The following is a 22,865-nucleotide window of genomic DNA, read 5'->3' on the forward strand; positions in this document are numbered from 1 at the left end:
CAATTTGGAAAAAAAGAAAAGGACCAGAAGACCTAAAGTTGTGAAAGTTACTGATTCTTTCATCTCTCTACCTGCATCTATTGAACTGTTATAAATACATACACCATCCATCCAAAATGTTCAGAGACGATTTTGTTCCTGAGTATAGGTGACATCAATACAGTGACTACAGTGGCAGCTTAAACTATCAAGTGTAAACCACAGATATGCATTCAACAAATCAGTTTGAGCAGTGATAAGCACTGGATGTGCAGCTGTATTGAGTCAACATTGTTGTCTTACAATCTCCAAATCAAATGCTCAAGAAAGTTGGAAAAATGTTTTTAAGAAGCAGAAAGTGTGTCAGTTTGTCCCACATACCTTGACTGTCAAACAAAAACGATGATGCATGGATACCTTCTGCCACGTGATTGAAATGAAAAATGCGGACAGTTCTTTTCTAGAGAAAACCATAATGAGTAACAAGATCTGCTGTTATCAATGCGCATCTACCACAAAATGACAAAGTGCTGAAATTCACATGAAGGGTCAACGCTTTCACATCATCACCAAAATTCAAGCCAGCATGACATGTGGGTTGAACAATATCCCAAAGGAGGACTGTCCTGATAGTTTCACATGTTTGTATGAATGTTCTGTGCATTTTACTAAAGTGTAGAACACTTGCATCATTACAACCACCATCTTAACTTTTCTCAATTTTTTATTGTTCCAGTCTCAAAACTTTTTGAACTGATGGAGTTTTTACATAATTTTTGTCACCTTTGGAGAAAATCTTTTAGACTTTCAAAGTAAAAGTCAGATAACATCATGCATGAAAACAGAAATCATATCCCCATACGTAATGTAAATTTTTGACAGATCACCTGGAAATTGAAACATATTTTTGTCAGATTTGTTAATGACAAAACATTTGGTTGTAGGGGAAGAGTTTAAAATGTATGGTTAGAAGGAATTTAATGAGGTGGTAATTAATATTTATGATGTGGGAAGGAACAAAATTTTGGTCGTGCTACAGACATCAGAGATTGTTCAAATGCTGGTTTTGAAAATAGATCATTTTTCACCACAGATATATGTAATTTCAATATGAAATCACTGGTTTTTGCCATCATTACCCATCTTCAGATCATGAGACAGATGCAGTAGTTCAGTTAACCACAGTGATGATGTGGCTCTCTCAGAGATTCGAGTGAACTGCTGCATTTGTCTTATGATCCGAAGATGGCCAGTGATGCCAAAAACTGGTGATTTCCTATTAAAATTGTGTGTAACTGTACCAGAAAATAGTTTATTTTCAAAACAAGCATTTTTAATGTCGTTGACTTGACAGTCCTCAGTTGCTAGTAATATATTTTGAGGTGGAAAAGTGTGTGTCCATTTTGTGTGCTGTGCTGACAAATGGTTGGTAGGCTTGCTCATACTTCTTCCCTTCTTGATGTTAGTCTCTCGATGCTCTTGGATCTTCTGCCAGCTTTAATTTCATCGAAGAGTTCCTGTCTGTCATCCTCACAGTCTTTTCCCTTTGTCGTTCCTTCCATCAGGACAGTGAACTGAACTGGCACGAATGACGAAGTAGGTGACTAAGACCAGTATTACACTATTGTATTTCTATGTAGAAGTTGATATGTCAACGGAATTTTGTCAAATCTTGCCTGTCGTCAAACAACAAATATGATCAAATCTAGGTTCTCGCCATAGACTTCATCATAAAAGTCGTTTGTCTTATGTTCACTCCAGTGTGAAATGTAACTGCTTAGAACACTTGTGTTGCTACAGCTACAGCTACAGTCAGTGTTGTCGTAACTGCTGTCTGCTTCACATCAGCTGTGCAGCGAGCTACGTTAATTTAAGTATTAACTGTATTTTTCTTACTTGTCACTTCTTCTTCCGTGTGTTTTTGCTTTTTGGAAGCTTTAATTTTCGAATACTAGTAACAGTGTTCCATAGATTTCGTGTTTGTTTTGAATACAGTCAGAGAGAGTCCCTTTAGTGAGCTGTGGTGCCAGTAGTGCTAGCATTTGATTTGAATACAGTCCAGAGACAGGTAGTGTTTATTTTCATTGTTTTCAACAAGAAGTGTCTAGTAACCACAGTTTAGTCAGCTATCAGCCGCCTTTAGTGAATTAGCAGTCTAGTTAAAAGCTGATTAACTCTCTACAGTAAATTGATTTCTTAGGATGGATAGGATGTGTGACTGCTGTGTACGGACGCAGGAGGAGCTGGCCACTGTTTGCGAACAGCTGAACGTTTTGATGGCTGTGGTCAGCCATCTTCAGGCTGCTGTACCGTATTTACTCGAATCTAAGACGCACTTTTTTTCTGGTTTTTGTAATCCAAAAAACCGCCTGCGGCTTAGAATCGAGTGCAAAGTAAGCGGAAGTTCTTAAAAATATTGGTAGGTGCCGCCACAACTAACTTCTGATGTTGAATGTATGTAACGCTATACAGGCATGCTTTGCAGGCACAAAGATAAATACTGGCGCCAAAACGTCTGCGTCAGTAAATAAATTTTTAAAAAAAGGTGGAAGACGAGCTTTTTTCTCCGCCCCGAGTTTCGACCACTGCATTTTCATACATTATCCAACGAAGTAAATACAAATTCCGTATTGTTCATCTTTGAATGTAGCAACCGTTCAATGTACTACGAAAATCCGACTGGCAAGACTGTTTGGAATGGTTGTCAATATGTCCAACTCTACTTGTCAATATGGCCAACTCTACATTCTGAATTTTTTCCTACCTGTGGGAAGAGATGGTTGCTTATAGGAACTTTTATGAATTGTGAATCACTTGCAGTATTCTCTTCACCATAAGAATAATACGAATGTAAACATTTTTCCATGTATTCCTTCGTGTTTTGTGCTATCTCATTTAAATCCTGTGTGCCTAATAAACTACGAAACTAGAGTGAGGCAACAGCAAACGTGGAAGAATGTATCATGTCATTTTTATATTCGTATTATTCTTATGCTGAATAGTGATAGTCAGAAATGAAGTACGGTAACTGACTAGATTTTTAAATCTAAGATGACGCTAATTTCTGTGCAGAATGTAATGTACTAAAGCGGTGTCCGCAAAGATTTTCAAACGGAGAAAAATTTTCGCTAAACTTTCGCTCAGAACAACTATCATACGCAGTCTATTATTTGGTTCTTGTTGATCATTATCAAAGAAAGCAGCAGTGTAAGTAACAACAAATAGCAGTCTCTTGCCATTGTTTCGCTAATGAGATGAAAAAGCAAAAACGAAATGAGACAAAAGCAAGCCATGCCGCGAACGGCGACAGGTCGTAAACACTTATCATCAGAATGCGACAAACAATGCACGACACAGTACAATAATGCATTTTGAGCTTAGAGTGACGGAAACACCTATAACAAAGAGAACGGCACTAATCAGATCAAAGAAAAATAAGCAATCAATTCAAACCAGACGAAGCACATGAAAAAGGAAGCGCACCCGTATAAATATGGACGGAGCGCCTGACGTATAGCAATGACTATTATACCTGGTAAAGCTTAAATGATAATCTTACCACACGAACCAAACTACCTAACTGTATCGTCATTCATTCGACCTAAATTGTGTCTCATATTACAATGGACCAACTTTCTTTCGGTTTGGAGGTGCGGTCTAAAACGTTTCTCTCCACTTGAATTTCGAGTCTCAAATTTCAGGTGCGGCTTAGATTCGGGAATTTTTTTTTTCCTTGATTTCGAGTCTCATTTTTCAGGTGCGGCTTAGATTCGAGTGCGGCTTAGATTCGAGTAAATACGGTAGCGGCAGTGGGGAGTCTGGTGCGTCGCATGGTATGCCCCAGGTGTTACATGCTTCGCCCATGGTCCCAGCTGTTGAGACATCTTCGCGGGTACTGGGCGCGGTTAGGCCAGCCTCTCCCCAAGGGGAGTGGCATGTTCAGCGGAGTTCGCGGCGCACGAGGTGGAGGGTCAATGTGGAGGCTGGCTGTGTGGCATCACCCGCTCTGTCTTTGAGTGGACATGTGGCCGCTCCTTTAGCAAGGTCCGAGCAGACAGACAGGGGGAGAGGTTTATTAGTGATTGGGAGCTTCAACGTTAGGCGGGTGATAGAGCCTCTTAGGGAGATAGTGGAAAGGTCAGGGAAGAAGGCGATAGAGAGCACTGGGTGCACCCGACTGCAAATTGTTGCTCATGTCGGCACCAATGACTCCTGCCGTCTGGGTTCAGAGGTCATCCTCAGTTCGTACAGGCGGCTGGCGGAATTGGTGAAGGCGGAAAGCCTCATTGGCGGGGTGGAATCTGAGCTAAGTATTTGTAGTATCGTTCCCAGAACTGATCGTGGTCCTCTGGTTTGGAGCCGAGTGGAAGGCTTAAACCAGAGGCTCAGACGATTCTGCGGAGATCTGGGGTGCAAATTTCTCGACCTCTGCTATCGGGTGGAGAAATGTAGGGCCCCTCTGAATAGGTCAGGCGTGCACTACACGCACGAAGTGGCTACAATGGTAGTAGAGTATGTGTGGAGTGAACATGTGGGTTTTTTAGGTTAGAGAATTCCCTCCCAAGGCCCGACAAAATGCCTCCTGAGACGCGACAAGGTAGTAGTAGGCAAAACGCAACAGGGAATAACAATATTAGTGTGCTAATAGTAAACTGCAGGAGCGTCTATAGAAAGGTCCCAGAACTGCTCTCATTAATAAACGGTCACAATGCCCACATAGTACTAGGGACATAAAGTTGGCTGAAACCAGATGTAAACAGTAATGAAATTCTAAACTCAGATTGGAATGTATGCCGCAGAGACAGGCTGGACAGTCAAGGGGAGGCGTGTTTATAGCGATAAGAAGTACAATAGTATCGAAGGAAATTGACGGAGATACAAGTACTATAGTATCGACGGAGATCCAAAATGTGAAATAATTTGGGTGAAGGTCACGGTTAAAGCAGGCTCAAACATGGTAATTGGATGTCTCTATAGGCCCTGAGGCTCAGCAGCTGTTGTGGCAGAGCACCTGAAGGAAAATTTGGATAATATTTAGAGTAGATTCTCCGACCATGTTATAGTTCTGGGTGGAGATTTTCATTTGCTGGATATAGACTGGGAAACTCAAACGTTTATAACAAGTGGCAGGGACAAAGAAACCAGTGAAATTATTTTAAGTGCATTGTCTGAAAACTAACTTGAGCAGTTAAACAGAGAACCAACTCATGGCGATAACATATTAGACCTTCTGGTGACAAACAGACCCGAACTATTTGAAACAGTTAACGCAGAACAGGGAATCAGTGATCATAAAGCGGTTACTGCATCAATGATTTCAGCTGTAAATAGAAATATGAAAAAAGGTAGGAAGATTTTTCTGTTTAGCAAAAGTGACAAAAAGCAGATTTCAGAGTACTTGACTGCTCAACACAGAAGTTTTGTCTCAAGTACAGATAGTGTTGAGGATCAGTGGACAAAGTTCAAAACCATCGTACAATATGCATTAGATGAATATGTGCCAAGCAAGATCGTAAGAGATGAAAAAGAGCCACCATGGTACAACAACAGAGTTAGAAAACTGCTGCGGAAGCAAAGGGAACTTCACAGCAAACATAATCATAGCCAAAGCCTTGCAGACAAACAAAAATTACGCGAAGCGAAATGTAGTGTGAGGAGGGCTATGCGAGAGGTGTTCAATGAATTCGAAAGTAAAGTTCTATGTACTGACTTGGCAGAAAATCCTAAGAAATTCTGGCCTTATGTCAAAGTGGTAGGTGGATCAAAACAAAATGTCCAGACACTCAGTGACCAAAATGGTACTGAAACAGAGGATGACAGACTAAAGGCTGAAATAGTAAATGTCTTTTTCCAAAGCTGTTTCACAGAGGAAGACTGCATTGTAATTCCCTCTCTAGATTGTTGCACAGATGACAAAATGGTAGATATCAAAATAGACGACAGAAGGATAGAGAAACAATTCAAATCGCTCAAAAGACTAAAGGCCGCTGGACCTGATGGGATACCAGTTCGATTTTACACAGAGTACGCAAAGGAACTTGCTCCCCTTCTTGCAGCGGTGTACCGTAGGTCTCTAGAAGAGCGTAGCGTTCCAAAGGATTGGTAAAGGGCACAGGTCATCCTCGTTTTCAAGAAGGGACGTTGAACAGATGTGCAGAACTATAGACCTATATCTCTAACATTGATCAGTTGTAGAATTTTGGAACACGTATTATATTTGAGTATAATGACTTTTCTGGAGACTAGAAATCTACTCTGTAAGAATCAGCATGGGTTTTGAAAAAGACTCAGAGGGCCATAGACACGGGTTCCCAGGTAGATGCCGTGTTTCTTGACTTCCGCAAGGCGTTCGATACAGTTCCCCACAATCATTTAATGAACAAAGTAAGAACATATGGACTGTCAGATAAATTGTGTGATTGTATTGAAGAGTTTCTAGATAACAGAACGCAGCATGTCATTCTCAATGGAGAGAAGTGTTCCGAAGTAAGAGTGATTCCAGTTGTGTCGCAGGGGAGTGTCGTAGGACCGTTGCTATTCACAATATACATAAATGACCTGGTGGACAGCATCGGAAGTTCACTGAGGCTTTTTGAAGATGATGCTGTGGTATATTGAGAGGTTGTAACAATGGAAAATTGTACTGAAATGCAGGAGGATCTGCAACGAACTGACGCATGGTGCAGGGAATGGCAATTGAATCTCAATGTAGACAAGTGTAATGTGCTACGAATACATAGAAAGATCCCTTATCATTTAGCTACAATATAGCAGGTCAGCTACTGGAAGCAGTTAATTCCATAAATTATCTGGGAGTACGCATTAGGAGTGATTTAAAATGGAATGATCATATAAAGTTGATAGTCGCTAAAGCAGATGCCAGACTGAGATTCATTGGAAGAATCCTAAGGAAATGCAATCCGAAAACAAAGGAAGTAGGTTACAGTACACTTGTTGGCCCACTGCTTGAATATTGCTCACCAGTGTGGGATCCGTACCAGATAGGGTTTATAGAAGAGAGAGAGAAGATCCAACAGAGAGCAGCGCGCTTGGTTACTGGATCATTTAGTAATTGCAAAAGCGTTATGGAGATGATAGATAAACTCCAGTGGAAGACTTTGCAGGAAATATGCTCAGTAGCTTGGTACAAGCTTTTGTTGAAGTATCGAGAACATACCTTTACTGGGGAGTCAAGCAGTATATTACTCCCTCCTACGTATATCTCGCGAAGAGACCATGAGGATAAAATCAGAGAGATTAGAGCCCACACAGAGGCATACCGACAATCTTTCTTTCCATGAACAATACGAAGGGAGAAGCGATAGAGGTACTCAAAGTACCCTCGCCACACACCGTCAGGTGGCTTGCGGAGTATGGATGTAGATGTGGATTTTACGTCTCTGTAGTCAAATAGCTGTAGCGACACAAATGCTCTAAACAGTTACATTTCACACTGCAGTGAACTGAAGATGAAAGACTTTTATGATCAAATCTGTGCCGAGAACCTAGATTTATTTGTAAACATGGCTTCAAAGTTGGTGTGTTCCTTCGACCTCTTTTTTTTATAAAAATAAAGTTGCTTGACTAGTGTGGGGGGTGAGCAAGGGGCACATTGCATGCTATTAATTGTGTGCTGATGGGTAGGTGGAATATGCTGCAGGTGACTTCATGTCCACAATCACCACTACAGCCATCTACCTCTACATCTGGAAACATCCAGCAGCTTTTCATCAAGCCGTAATAGATGATGTGGTCCAACTCTAAAGTAAAAATTTTTCTTAGCTTTCCAATCAACTTTGTCTATTTTTGAACTCTGAATGCCACAAGTTGAAAAGCACTTCATACTTTTTATTAATTTTTTAGTTGTTGGAACACTAATTCTGTTAATTAAATTTTCAAAAGTAAAAATAGTTCCTATTGCCCATACAGTGTACGAAACATTTATTTTCCTTCACATATTCCCTCTTCAGTGCTTTATAAATCACTTCACACATTTCTGGAATTATTTTGGTTAATGTGCAATGTGATACTCAAGTGCTATGTTGTAAACCAGAATAGCTCTCTCCTGTTTCAAGAAATTGCTGTGTCACAGTTTGCCTGTTTTCTGCAGCATTTCTGAAGAGAGTATTCTGTTTTATAATATGAGAAAGCATTTTAGTGAGCAAATACTAAAATACACACTCATCCATCTGTAAGTAATTATATATGACTTGAAGTTTTCCACTTACAGCTCTCGTAACAAATTTTGCTGAATGCTTTTACTATCTCAACATAAAACCTATGGCTTCATCCAACTATATTTACTTTTTTCCCCGCCACTTTTCTTCCAAATATATACTCAATGCACCTATGGTACTAGCAACTATAGTTGTTGTCCACCAACTTGAAATTTGATGAAAAATATGATGACAGTACAATACACCATTTAGGCGCCATGTCAAAGATCTTTGTCAAAGAAATTTGATGAATATTTTATCATATTTCTTTGTCAAAGAAATATGATAGTGTAATATTGGCCTAACCAAGTTGTTCCTCCTAATGGTTTTGAGTAGACTCTGTCTCTTCTGCCTTCAGCACTTCATTTGAGAATTTACCAGTTCAAGCAAAATCCAAATTTTTCCTCCAAACGTCAGTTCTCGAAAGCTTGCAGTCTTTTCTTTTCAGCCTTCTTCAAAGTCCAAATTCCTTCCCCACACGAGCATAGGTTCCAAATGTAGCTCTTTGAGAATAATTTCCTGTTAATGAAGGAGATACTGTTTGATGTCAGTAGTGTTCTTTTCTGGGTAAGTTCTTGTCCTCCCCCCTCCCAGGAGTATTTTAGCTTTAACAACCTTTGTACTTCTACCAGTTGCAGTAATTTAGTTTCTGAGGTACCTGAAGATAGTTACTTGCGCCAGTTATTTGCTTTCATGATTTTTGTTTTGCTAGTTTTTCTCCATGCAACATTTAGACAGTTGTTCATTGAAATTTTGACAAATGGTGACCACACTATCTTCTTAAGTATTTTGAGAAAGTGTTCAAGGCAGTTGCCAATTATTTCACAGCATTAAGAAATTAAGTCTTAAGGTGAGTAATTTGTGTCTTAACAACTTTAATATTTTTACATGATAAGATTAGTAAATACTTACAAAGTTTCAAATTGTATGTAGTAATTCAAAAGGGATTATAAGAGGGTTTTGGTAAACAAACATATTGTGCCACAGATAGATAGGTTATAATCTCTGCAGATGACGAAGAAATTGAAGAAATGTATGATGAAATAAAAGAAATTATTCAGATAGTGAAGGGTGACGAAAATTTAATAGTCATGGGTGACTGGAATTCGGTAGTAGGAAAAGGGAGAGAAGGAAACGTAGTAGGTGAATATGGATTGGGGCTAAGAAATGAAAGAGGAAGCCGCCTGGTAGAATTTTGCACAGAGCACAACTTAATCATAACTAACACTTGGTTTAAGAATCATGAAAGAAGGTTGTATACATGGAAGAACCCTGGAGATACTAAAAGATATCAGATAGATTATATAATGATAAGACAGAGATTTAGGAACCAGGTTTTAAATTGTAAGACATTTCCAGGGGCAGATGTGGACTCTGACCACAATCTATTGGTTATGACCTGTAGATTAAAACTGAAGAAACTGCAAAAAGGTGGGAATTTAAGGAGATGGGACCTGGATAAACTGAAAGAACCAGAGGTTGTACAGAGTTTCAAGGAGAGCATAAGGAAACAATTGACAGGAATGGGGGAAAGAAATACAGTAGGAGAAGAATGGGTAGCTTTGAGGGATGAAGTAGTGAAGGCAGCAGAGGATCAAGTAGGTAAAAAGACGAGGGCTAGTAGAAATCCTTGGGTAACAGAAGAAATATTGAATTTAATTGATGAAAGGAGAAAATATAAAAATACAGTAAATGAAGCAGGCAAAACGGAATACACGTCTCAAAAATGAGATCGACAGGAAGTGCAAAATGGCTAAGCAGGGATGGCTAGAGGACAAATGTAAGGATGTAGAGGCTTATCTCACTAGGGGTAAGATAGATACTGCCTACAGGAAAATTAAAGAGACCTTTGGAGAAAGGAGAACCACTTGTATGAACATCAAGAGCTCAGATGGAAACCCAGTTCTAAGCAAAGAAGGGAAAGCAGGAAGGTGGAAGGAGTATATAGAGGGTCTATACAAGGGTGATGTACTTGAGGACAATATTATGGAAATGGAAGAGGATGTAGATGAAGATGAAATGGGAGATACGATACTGCGTGAAGAGTTTGACAGAGCACTGAAAGACCTGAGTGGAAACAAGACCCCCGGAGTAGACAACATTCCATTAGAACTACTGACGGCCTTGGGAGAGCCAGTCCTGACAAAACTCTACCATCTGGTGAGCAAGATGTATGAAACAGGCGAAATACCCTCAGACTTCAAGAAGAATATAATTATTCCGATCCCAAAGAAAGCAGGTGTTGACAGATGTGAAAATTACCGAACAATCAGTTTAATAAGCCACAGCTGCAAAATACTAACATGAATTCTTTACAGATGAATGGAAAAACTAGTAGAAGCCAACCTCAGGGAAGATCAGTTTGGATTCCGTAGAAATGTTGAAACATGTGAGGCAATGCTGACCCTACGACTTATCTTAGAATTAAGATTAAGGAAAGGCAAACCTACGTTCCTAGCATTTGTACACTTAGAGAAAGCTTTTGACAATGTTGACTGGAATACTCTCTTTCAAATTCTAAAGGTGGCAGGGGTAAAATACAGGGAGCGAAAGGCTATTTACAATTTGTACAGAAACCAGATGACAGTTATAAGAGTCGAGGGGCATGAAAGGGAAGCAGTGGTTGGGAAGGGAGTGAGACAGGGTAGTAGCCTCTTCCCGATGTTATTCAATCTGTATATTGAGCAAACAGTAAAGGAAACAAAAGAAAAATTCGGAGTAGGTATTAAAATCCATGGAGAAGAATTAAAAACTTTGAGGTTCGCCGATGACATTGTAATTCTGTCAGAGACAGCAAAGGACTTGGAAGAGCAGTTGAATGGAATGGACAGTGTCTTGAAAGGAGGATATAAGGTGAACATCAACAAAAGCAAAATGAGGATAATGGAATGTAGTCGAATTAAGTCGGGTGATGCTGAGGGAATTAGATTAGGAAATAAGACACTTAAAGTAGTAAAGGAGTTTTGCTATTTGGGGAGCAAAATAACTGATGATGGTCGAAGTAGAGAGGATATAAAATGTAAACTGGCAATGGCAAGGAAAGCGTTTCTGAAGAAGAGAAAATTGTTAACATCGAGTATAGATTTAAGTGTCAGGAAGTTATTTCTGAAAGTATTTGTATGGAGTGTAGCCATGTATGGAAGTGAAACATGGCTGATAAATAGTTTGGACAAGAAGAGAATAGAAGCTTTCGAAATGTGATGCTACAGAAGAATGCTGAAGATTAGATGGGCAGATCACATAACTAATGAGTAAGTATTGAATAGAATTGGGGAGAAGAGAAGTTTGTGGCACAACTTGACCAGAAGAAGGGATCGGTTGGTAGGACATGTTCTGAGGCATCAAGGGATCACCAATTTAGCATTGGAGGGCAGCGTGGAGGGTAAAAATCGTAGAGGGAGACCAAGAGATGAATACACTAAGCAGATTCAGAAGGATGTAGGTTGCAGTAGGTACTGGGAGATGAAGAAGCTTGCACAGGATAGAGTAACATGGAGAGCTGCATCAAACCAGTCTCAGGACTGAAGACCACAACAACAACAACAACCAGAGACCGGAGTATATGCATTTGCATATTTGGCTTCTTTTCACTGGTTATTGCATATTTTAACTAAAAACTAGTGACAATGCATATTTTTGGTCTATGTTTAAAATATTTTAAAAATTTAGATGGGCGGTCTCTAGCTCAATCTACTTTTCATGTCTCATAGATTAACTGCAACCTAGAACAGGGTGCCATCCGCTAACTGAGAGGCCTGCTGCCTAGCAAAATCATTACAGATGAGGAGCAGGAACAGGCAGACAGAGTCGATGCTTCTGTGCCCGTGCCCCCGGTTAATCACCTACGCTGTCATACCGTACACGTCGGCAACGATTAAATTAAACTAAGCAGGATTTTAGTTGCATGTCCATTGTTTCAGTTTAACTTTCTATTTACTTGTACACAATCGAACGTGTTTACGATGTGTCATGTGTAATGTGTTGTGCACCATGCTACCGCAAAAAAGAATGTCATTTTGTGGATAGCTGGCCATCCTGGAACATTTACACATGATGGAATTGTTTTATATTGTTGAATTTGCAAGAAAAATGTTTTGTGCAAAAAAATGTTTCAAATAGACCAGAATGTCAAGACAAGTCTTCATATTGCAGGAATACAGAAGAAAGTATGAAGACAGATTTGTGAATGAGGGTATTAGAAAAATATTTCCAGAGTCTTCTACAGATGGAAGGCTGTTTATGTTTATTTCAGATGCTGCTCCCTATATAATCAAAGCAGGAAAAGTTCTCGAGTATTTTATCCAAATGTGATTCATGTGACGTGCTTTCCGAATGGAGTATTTTGCCTTACTGAAGAAGTATGTTCCACATTCGTGAATGTAAATAAACTGATTTCATCCACAAAGAAAGTGTTTCTAAAGACTCCTTCTCGCATCAAGACCTACAAAGAAAAACTACCAAATGTGCCTTTACCTCCTGAACCAGTGGTAACTCATTGGGGTACGTGGGTCAAAGTTGTGTTGTTTTACAATGAACATTTCAAGGCCATTAGAGGGGCAGTAAACAACTTCAATAGTGCAGAGGCTTTGGCAGCTTGCCAGTGCAAATTAAGCATTTGATGATTCTGGTATTAAAAAAGACATTGCTGTGATTAGCACTCATTTATCCCATATACCTGCAAGTATTAAAAAGCTTGAAATGCGTGGTTTGGCATTGAATGAATTTATTCAGTTAATGAATAAAAGTATTCTAGTGAACTCCTCATTGCCAGAGGTATTCCCAAGAAAACTTGAACAAAAGTTTGAAAACATTTTAAATAATAACCCAGGCTTTGAACCCTTGTGCCAAATTGATAGTTTTATTAATGGGACGGGTGAGCTTTTACCAGAAACAATAAGTGCCAACATAGCACCAAAATTCAAATGCTGCCCAGTTGCCTCAGCTGATGTAGAACGGTCCTGCTCTGCTTTTAAAAATGTTTGGAGTGATCAATGACTCAATCTTACTACCGAACATTTGGAACAGTACTTGGTTGTTTACGTTTGCAATACTAGGAAAATGTGAAATAAATTGTAAATGAACCTTTGGCCCAATAGTATTAATTAAAAGTTAATGCTGTTCAAAAAAATTCATGATTGTATGTTGTTTTTTAAATAAAATATTATGGAGTTTTTGAGCGTGCCCCTCTGCGTGCGATATATCTTGAAGTTGGTTCTGTACATATCAATTGTTTTGCTGAGAGTCACTCGTATGACATCTGCTTGTTACTGACAACAACAGCAAAGAAAGAACAATTATTGAAACATTGTATGCATCCACATTTTGTAAATTTTTAGAAAATAATCCCAGAAAGGCCCCCTTCCTAACCTCTACCAGAAAGTATTCAGAAAATGATATCAGCGTTCTAAATATACCGATTTTTTGCGTGGCCGGATTGATATGCACAGATTTGACTTAGAGATATAATGCATGCAATGACTACCATGTTTTTATTATTATATGATCCTGCATATTTCGACAGTTTTCATGCATTTTTTAAGCATTTCTCATGCATATTTAAGGTTTTTGTGATGAATACAATCCAGTCTCTACTTATAATATTTCACAGTAGCTGTCATCAGCACAGTAAAGAGCATCTTTGTAGTGTAACCTATCAGCATGCTCTGTGGATAGATAAAGAATTGAACTGACAGTCACATGAATGGCATTATTAACCTTCAGCAAGGTAAAGGAAGTTGAAAATGATGATTGTCCTATGAAATGAGGAATTACATGTTTGCACAGTGTTTGGCAGAGGAGAGTGAATAATAGTATATACTTTGATCAATACCTAGAAGTCTGTCTGGCCTCTGTTGTTAAGTGTGTGTGTGTGTGTGTGTGTGTGTGTGTGTGTGTGTGTGTGTGTGAGAGAGAGAGAGAGAGAGAGAGAGAGAGAGAGAGAGAGAGTTCATTTGAAATCAAGAAAATTGATTTCCATTGTCTGTCACAATTATGCCAAAGGGCGTGTGTCACTCGAGTTGTATTATGTTCTACAGATAAGATATTAAAGCTTTCTCTCTTAGTCACCTGAATCGTTGTAATAATGATTTGTTCCTGATAACACTAGTTAGCAAATTTAAGCTTTTTTTCTGCATCTGGTTTGCAAATGAGTGGATTTACCTAATTTTGGGGTGCTGAATACGCTGGTAAAATTAGTTTTTCTCTACGATGTCACATTTCTTACACAGCAGAATACAAAATGATAATAGCAAAAATTGACATAATTAAGTTAAACATAAATACACATTCAGAATGTTTGAAAACAGTACTATTTCGTATGTATATATGGGCATGATGCCAATAAAATTTTCTGGGAAGAAATCAAGGTGAGAATGTAAAAAGTGAATTTTAAGTGACATTCTACACCCCATGTTCTTATAGTTGTCCAACAGATCATTCACAGTGGTAACATAATTTTTGTTTTTTCTGTTACGTAAAAAGCCCTTCACAATTGCTTTAAAAGAAGATCAAGCAGATTATTGGATATCTGTGAGTTTTGTATCAAAGGTTGGCTCTTTCAGCAATTTTCTTATTTGTAGTCCAACAGATATACCCTCTTTGAGCTTTGCCTCACTTAATTTGGGAAACTTTTCTTTTAAGTGATTGAAGGCCTCACCTTCTTTATACAGAGCTTTTACAAAGTTCTTGATAAGGTCCAACTTGATATGAAGGGGAGCCAAAATGATTTTATCGGGCTCAACCAATGGGATATTGTTCACATTTACGTTTCCAAGAACAAATGGCTTCCTTGTAGGCCATTCCTTGACTGTACAGTGATTCTTGGCGTTATGGCTGCCCCAAAGGCACAAAAATCGGAAGTATTTCGTGAATCCAGCCTGTAAAACCTGTAAGGAGTGCAACAACTTTTAAATCACAGTAAAGCTGTCATTCATGATCCTTATATTTGACTACCTCTAGCAACAAAGCCATAGTTTGATACGTTTCTTTCATGTCTACTTCGTAAGCCATAGGTACTGATGGAAATGCATTGTCATTATGCAGTACTACTGCTTTCAAGCTGGTTTTACTGGTGTCAATAAATAGTCGCCACTCCTGTGGATTATGTTGTACACATAGCTGCATCATAAGACCATTGACATCTCTACATACACACACTGAATTCTACATATCGAAATATTGAGTGAAGGAAGCACCTCTTGATCTGAAACTGGAAATTTTTGTCCCTGGAGCTAGAAGGTTCCGTTGTTGCAGTCTCGACCCCAAGAGTTCAGCGTGCTGTTTCGAAAGTTGTAGATTGTGAACCAAATCATTCAATTCCTTTTGATTAAAGAGCTGAGATGAAGTGTCATGATATTGAGGGCAGTACTCTTCTATATGTTCAATATTTTCTGATTCACTTGACATGGTGTCTGGTTCCATGGCTTTCAAGATACAGACAGGAACAGGCAACCCCTCATCATGGGGCACAGGCAAATGCACTGAAGATACATTTGGATACTTTATTTCATGTCTAGTTTTGCTTGAATGTCCTGAAATATTTGGAAGAAAGAAGTAACAGTCTGAATAATGGTCTTTAGGCTCACACCACATCATCGGAACAGTGAATGGCATGGTTCGGCATTTTCCTTTCAACCACTTGGGTAAGGTTGTAGTACAGATTATGCAGGCCATATGAGGTGTAAAATTTTTATCTTGATTACAAACAGGGCACTCAAAATACAATTTATATCCCATCTTAACCAAATCAGTGATTGGTTTTCTTTGGGCTTTTGGAGTGAATTTCTCACACACATAACAAAAGTTGTTGGGATTGTTTGGACAGCAACGACATTTACTAGTTACCATTTTCCTTAGTGTAAGTTTTAAACACAAAAAGTATGCATTATATTTCATAGGAAACACTCAGTGAGGGTCTCTTTCACACCACTGGATTACCACAACAACCATTTACTGACGATTTGTAGATCTTTTAGTTCTCCTCTGCAAATAAAAAACAAACAATTAAACATGAAAACAGAAGAACAGCAAAAAGCAAAATACTGAATACAAAAAATGAGACCTTTAAAAACTCAAAAATGGTACATGCTAGAACATTTTGAAAGGTGTATTCAGATGCTACACACCAAAATACATACTAGTTGATGTATCACATCCCACATGCAAAATGGCTGTTGATTAGTGTAATGAAAGACCAACTAAGAGAGATACTTTTTTGTGAGATTTAGCTTCATTTCTGCAATTGGACACTGTCTTTACGTTCTTCCATAAAATGTTTCTCAGTGGCATGTACCAGTTGCCAGTTGTGTATCAATTGTTACCTTATCAGCAGGATATTATATTAAGTGATGGTGGCCATTTCTAGAATAATAACTTTTGCTTTGTGTGTGTAACAAATGGTGACCTTACTTCCTCATCTGCACATGGCAAACCAATAGTATAGTTTTCTTTATACAGAAAATTTTACGTAATCTCCTTGGGCGTGACTGAACTCATAGTCCCAAATTAAAGAGGACACCTAGTACTGAAATAATTGGATATTTTTAGCACTTTTCTCAGTATTTTTGTAAATTGTATCGTGAAATTAATTCTATTAAGTTCTCCAAAAATAGTTCTAACCTATTATTTGATGCAGCAGTTAGCTGTTACCTATTAGTCGTCCTAGAGTAACAAGCTAAAGGTATTATAAAAGATAACAAATACAGTAATTGTGGACACTTTCATTCTAGCATCAACAGCATCACTGCAGCTTTACATTCTAGTTCTGACAAGGACTCGTTTTTGTACCACCTGTTTAACCTTTCATGCTTCATTAGAAAAATTTTATGTTCAGTTGCCGTAATTAGTTGATGCTGCAATCTGTTTGGTTAAAAATACAGAATGTGTTTAGTTATTTGTTTATTTGCAGATAGTTGGCTGTGCTGTCTCTCTGTTCATTATATCTCCCCAAATGACAGCAGGTATGATGGTTGTGATTCCTGCTGTAATTGTAACTGGGACATTAATTGGATCTGTTCTGCGTAAGATGTCTAAGCAAGCTCAAGAACAGGTGAGTTTTCTGTTGCTGTTATAATTCACATTTTCATGGAGTATATAGTTTTTAATGTTGGCTTCTCTTCAAACAGGCAGCAAGAGCTACATCTGTAAGTGATGAAGCAATTAGTAATATTAGGACTGTAAGAGCTTTTGCAATGGAGAGAAAAGAATGTGAATTGTTCAATCAACAGATTGAAGAATCTCGCAAACTTAATGAAACACTTGGTCTTGGTATTGGCCTGTTCCAGGTAAGATATAATTGAAAAAAAGATACCATAACTAATAAAGTTTGTACTGTCACAATCTATCTAGATTTAATGTTTGATCCTAGCGTGTTTTTTATAACTAAATGATTTTAACATATATAACTTTTTTTTTACACCAGAAATGCATTCATGTATATTGCCACTAAATTCCATCATGAAGGAAAGCCTTCAGAGATGGGGGTGAGTCCAATTACACAATATCAGGCAGAAGCAGTTGTTCTAGACTAATTCTATAAAATATTCTAACAACCAGTTATGAGTAGTGCTAATCTACTCAAAAGGCCAGATATGGGAACTACCTCTACATTACTTACTTTTTGCATGTTTTAAATCAGGCTGTGTAGCAAAGCAGCTACTTTGAAAAAAAGAAAGAAAGAAAAGAAAAAAAAGGTCCACTGCTCTTTAACTTACACCATTGAGCTGTTCTTTTAATCAACTACTTCATACTAAGTATTTATATAACGTTATTTCAGAGAATGCTGTTGGCTGCCTATGTACCAAAATAGTTAAAACCTGCTTAATATAGTTACTTTGTTGTGTGTACCTGCCATTCTGACAAATGAAATAGTCAGTGTGAAACTACACTACTGGCCATTAAAATTGCTACACCAAGAAGAAATGCAGATGATAAATGGGTATTCATTGGACAAATATATTATACTAGAACTGACATGTGATTACATTTTCACACAATTTGGGTGCATAGATCCTGAGAAATCAGTACCCAGAACAACCACCTTTGGCTGTAATAACGGCCTTCATACGCCTGGGCATTGAGTCAAACAGAGCTTGGATGGCATGTACAGGTACAGCTACCCATGCAGCTTCAACACAATACCACAGTTCATAAAGAGTAGTGACTGGCGTATTGTGACGAGCCAGTTGCTCGGCCACCATTGACCAGACGTCTTCAATTGGTGAGAGATCTGGAGAATGTGCTTGCCAGGGCAGCAGTCGAACATTTTCTGTATCCAGAAAGGCCCGTACAGGACCCGCAACATGCGGTCGTGCATTATCCTGCTGAAATGTAGGGTTTCGCAGGGATCGAATGAAGGGTAGAGCCACGGGTCGTAACACATCTGAAATGTAACGTCCACTGTTCAAAGTGCCGTCAATGTGAAGAAGAGGTGACAGAGACATGTAACCAATGGCACCCCATACCATCACGCCGGATGATCTGCCAGTATGGCAATGACGAATACATGCTTCCAGTGTGTGTTCACTGCAATGTCTCCAAACACTGATGCGACCATCATGATGGTGTAAACAGAACCAGGATTCATTGGAAAAAATGACGTTTTTCCATTCGTGCACCCAGGTTCTTCGTTGAGTACACCATCGCAGGCGCTGTCAGTGATGCAGCGTCAAGGGTAACCGCAGCCATGGTCTCCGATCTGATAGTCCATGCTGCTGCAAACGTCGTCAAACTGTTCGTGCAGATGGTTTTTGTCTTGCAAATGTCCCCATCTTTTGACTCAGGGATCGAGACGTGGCTGCACGATCTGTTACAGCCATGCAGGTAAGATGCCTGTCATCTCGACTGCTAGTGATACGAGGCCGTTGGGATCCAGCACTGCATTTTGTATTACCCTTCTGAACCCACCGATCCTTATTCTGCTAACAGTCATTGGATCTCGACGAACGCGAGCAGCAATGTCGTGTTACGATAAACCGCAATCGCGATAGGCTACACTTCGAACTGTATCAAAGTCGGAAACGTGATGGCACACATTTCTCCTCCTTACACGAGGCATCACAACGACGTTTCACCAGGCAACGTCGGTCAACTGCTGTTTGTGTATGAGAAACCGGTCGGAAACTTTCCTCATGTTAGCACCTTGTAAGTGTCGCCACCGGTGCCAACCTTGTGTGAATGCTCTGAAAAGCTAATCATTTGTATATCACAGCATCTTCCTCCTGTCAGTTAAATTTTGCGTCTGTAACACGTTATCTTGTTGGTGTAGCAATTTTAATGGCCAGTAGTGTAGTTCTGTTTACTGTAATAAATTTAATGAACATTTTTTCTCTCCTTTGTGAGGTACTCTTGAAGTAATTAGTGGTTTTGGTGTCATGGAGAGATATATTTCAGTTTACAAAATACATTTGTAGTTCTGAAGATGGTGAAGCTGATACCTACAGTATCAGTCAAGAGATAGCGTAAAATGACATTCAGAAGGCATACTGTTAAAATGCTACGTAGATTAGGGAAGAACTGATTGGAATTTAGGCAGCCGATTGTGGGTCCTCCAAAGACTATAATCTTATCTTCTTCACTCAGTCTTGTTGTTGTTGTTGTTGTTGTTGTGGTCTTCAGACTGATCCTGTGCAAGTTTCTTCATCTCACCTGAACTTCGCAACCTACATCCACTTGAACCTACTTGGTCTCCCTCTACAATTTTTATCCTTCATACTGTCATCCATTACCAAACTGACATTTCCTTGGTACCTCGGAATGTATTCTGTCAACTGAGCCCTTCTTTCATTCAAGCTGTGCTGTAAATTTCTTTTCTCCCTAATTTGATTCAGTACTTCTTCATTGGTTACCTGATCCATTCATTTAATATTCAACATTCTTCAATAAAATCTAGTCACCAAACAGGTATCTCATTAAAAAATGGAAGACCAATTACAAAAACGAGTAAAAATACCAGGGTACGAACTGCTAGCTGCTCCGTATCATCCACCATATGGCATAGCTACGTACATTAAACAAGATACGCAAATGAGAGCCATTTCCTATATCTACCAATGACGAAATCCATAGTGTTGTTGTAAAAATTGAAAGCATCACTGTCTCCAACACTTACAAGTCACCAGTCATATCCTCGTCAGCCCAAGTTATCCACCCACATCCTCATTCTGTTGTATTAGAGGGTAGCTGTAGCAGCCACCGTAAACAGTGGAAATACAGAGACTGCAACAACAATGATAACACAGTAGTAAAGTGGGCAACGGATGACCACTTTAACTCTTGTGTTCGGTGCTTAAAACTGACCTGCTTTGAAGTTGGCAGCATGGAGGCAGGAATACAATCTCGATCTAAGTTTGATTCCAGTAGACAACTATGGCCAGACCCTAGCAATCTCACAAAAAGTCCTCTATCACTTCCTACACAGGCAGCAAAGACAAACAATAATAGAGGTGGGAACACAAATCCTAACCACATCTATCCACCACCAAAGGTGGAATCTAAAGAAAGCCAACTAGGCCAAGTTCGGTATCGAAAGAGACAATCTCTTTGGCTGGATATCCTCTACTAGCAGAAACTACAAAAGAGATGCCGACACCATAATTAGGACTGCCAAAGAGTACATACCAAGAGGCTACTGAAAGCACTAATACATTTCTGGCTGGTCCCGAAACAGTGACCGAGAGGTGGCGCAGTGGCTAGCACACTGGACACGCTTTCAGGAGGACGAAGGTTCAGTCCCGTGTCCGGCCATCCTGATTTAGGTTTTCCTTTAGTCGTTCCAGACAAATGCAGGGATGGTTCCTTCGAAAGGGCACGCCGACTTTCTTCTCCGTCCTTTCCTAATCCTATGAGACCCATGACCTCGCTGTCTGGTCTCCTCCCCCAAAACAACCCAACCCCAAAACAGTGGGGAATTGTACCAGAATTTCCTCAAAAATGCTGACCAAGGAACGGCTGAGGAACTGATACATAGTCCAGATGTGGCAAGACACCAAAAGTGGGTGAAAACAGTATAAAGCGTGAATTTTCAGACTTTGAGCAGACTTCATTAAGAAAACAATGAAGTGGGGCCTCAAATTAAGAAATAAGACAACAGTTACTCCAAATGCCATTGCTTCATGTCTAGTAGCAACAACCAGAGCATCAATATACAAAGCACATACAATCATAGTGACACAAAAACTCAGAACACTGAAAGCCTAAAGTGCAGATACCAAACTTCTACTGGTGAAGAAAATTCAACAGCACTTAAACATGTTAAGCCATGAAAAGCTCCAGGGTTTGACAGTATACAAGAATGGCGTATCCATAAAAGAATAAATACAAATTAAATGAAGGAATCTCGCTCGAACACACAGGCTTCCAGCCAAAACAAAGCCACGCTATCTTTCACTACTTATGTTACGGTAGTGAAGTGTTACTTCAATTAAAATTTGTTCAGTCTAAGAAAGAGTGTATATTTTGATTGTATGGCTTTTGAAGAGAAAAGATAAAATCTGTAATAATTTGTGAAGTGTTGTTAGTGTTTACTCTGTATGAAACTTCTAAAGAGAATAAATTGTTATGTCATATCACAGGAAAAAAAAAAAAAAAAAACACTCTTCTGCAGGTTTCAGCTTGCTTAGTGGTCTGTTACTCTCTCTTATGTACTCTCTTCTGATGTTTTTGTATGCACCGTGTAAGTTAAGTATGTATGCTAAATTAGTTGAATAGTTAGTTAATGTTAATGTCTAATATATTGCCATGTTATTTAGATTCCAGCACCTATCTGAATCTTTCCTTTACAAACATTACTCACCGCATTTTTAGATTTTTATTTCAGACTTCATATGAGAGAGGCTGGTGACAAATTTTTGGACAGCAAATGACCAAATGCCAATCGTGTTCTCTCACTGTTTATTTCCTTAAATAAAATTAACACATCCCTGAGATACTTCATACTGATAAGTCTTCATAGCTTCTGCAATATTGTAGTAAATTGATCAGTCACCTGCCATCAAACTAGAGCATCGGCCAATTTGCTCAATTATCCAGCATACAAGTATAAGACGAAGGAGGTTTTGAGGTAAAAGTTGTTAAATGAATGTTATTGGCCTCTTATGTGCTGCACTGTAAGTCATAGTAAATAATATTCTGGCGCCATCCACAATGAGGCTATCTTTTGTGTTGCAAATGATCAAAAATAAAAGAGAGTATCACCTCAGTAGGATATAAAAAATAAGTTAAAACACAGCTGCATTCATTGACTTATCAGTGCCCTATAACAGAGAGTGGAGAAAAGGCATGATGTAAAAACTTTTTCACATAAATCCTTGGAAACCAATTGTTTGCTGTTCAACAATATCCTAAATGACTGGCTGTTCAAAGTAGTCCTGGGATTCAACATCAGCCCCCCAAGAAAATTAAAAAGTGTTCCACTACAGGAGTCAGTCCGTCCTCTACTTCTCTTCAGCTCAAACATTGCAGACATGCCAAAAACAAAATCAAGGAAGTTTGGTTATGCAGGTGACTGGATACTTGCAACAAGGTGTTCCAAAATTGAACAGTCAGAAGAAATTCTAACAGAGGACCTAGATGTAGTGCAAAAGTACTTTCACAATTGTAGACTCCAGCCAAATGCCTTCGAACTGGAGGTTTACTGGGGCCACCGAAAAAATAAACTTGGCAGACGAACATTCA

The 22,865-nt window shown here is 39.0% G+C and overlaps 1 protein-coding gene across 1 annotated transcript in view; it reads left to right on the forward strand.

Annotated features, from left to right (window-relative positions):
* LOC126262950 (mitochondrial potassium channel ATP-binding subunit-like) overlaps window positions 1-22,865 on the forward strand; it is a 119,842-nt gene that overhangs the window by 61,444 nt on the left and 35,533 nt on the right. Inside the window, exons 6-7 of the mRNA XM_049959891.1 lie at window positions 17,101-17,241; window positions 17,318-17,476. Coding sequence (XP_049815848.1) covers window positions 17,101-17,241; window positions 17,318-17,476 — 300 coding nt within the window. The remainder of the gene's footprint in view (window positions 1-17,100; window positions 17,242-17,317; window positions 17,477-22,865) is intronic.

The sequence above is a fragment of the Schistocerca nitens genome, chromosome 6 (genome assembly GCF_023898315.1).
Source record: "Schistocerca nitens isolate TAMUIC-IGC-003100 chromosome 6, iqSchNite1.1, whole genome shotgun sequence".
In the NCBI taxonomy this organism is placed as follows: Eukaryota; Metazoa; Arthropoda; class Insecta; order Orthoptera; family Acrididae; genus Schistocerca; species Schistocerca nitens.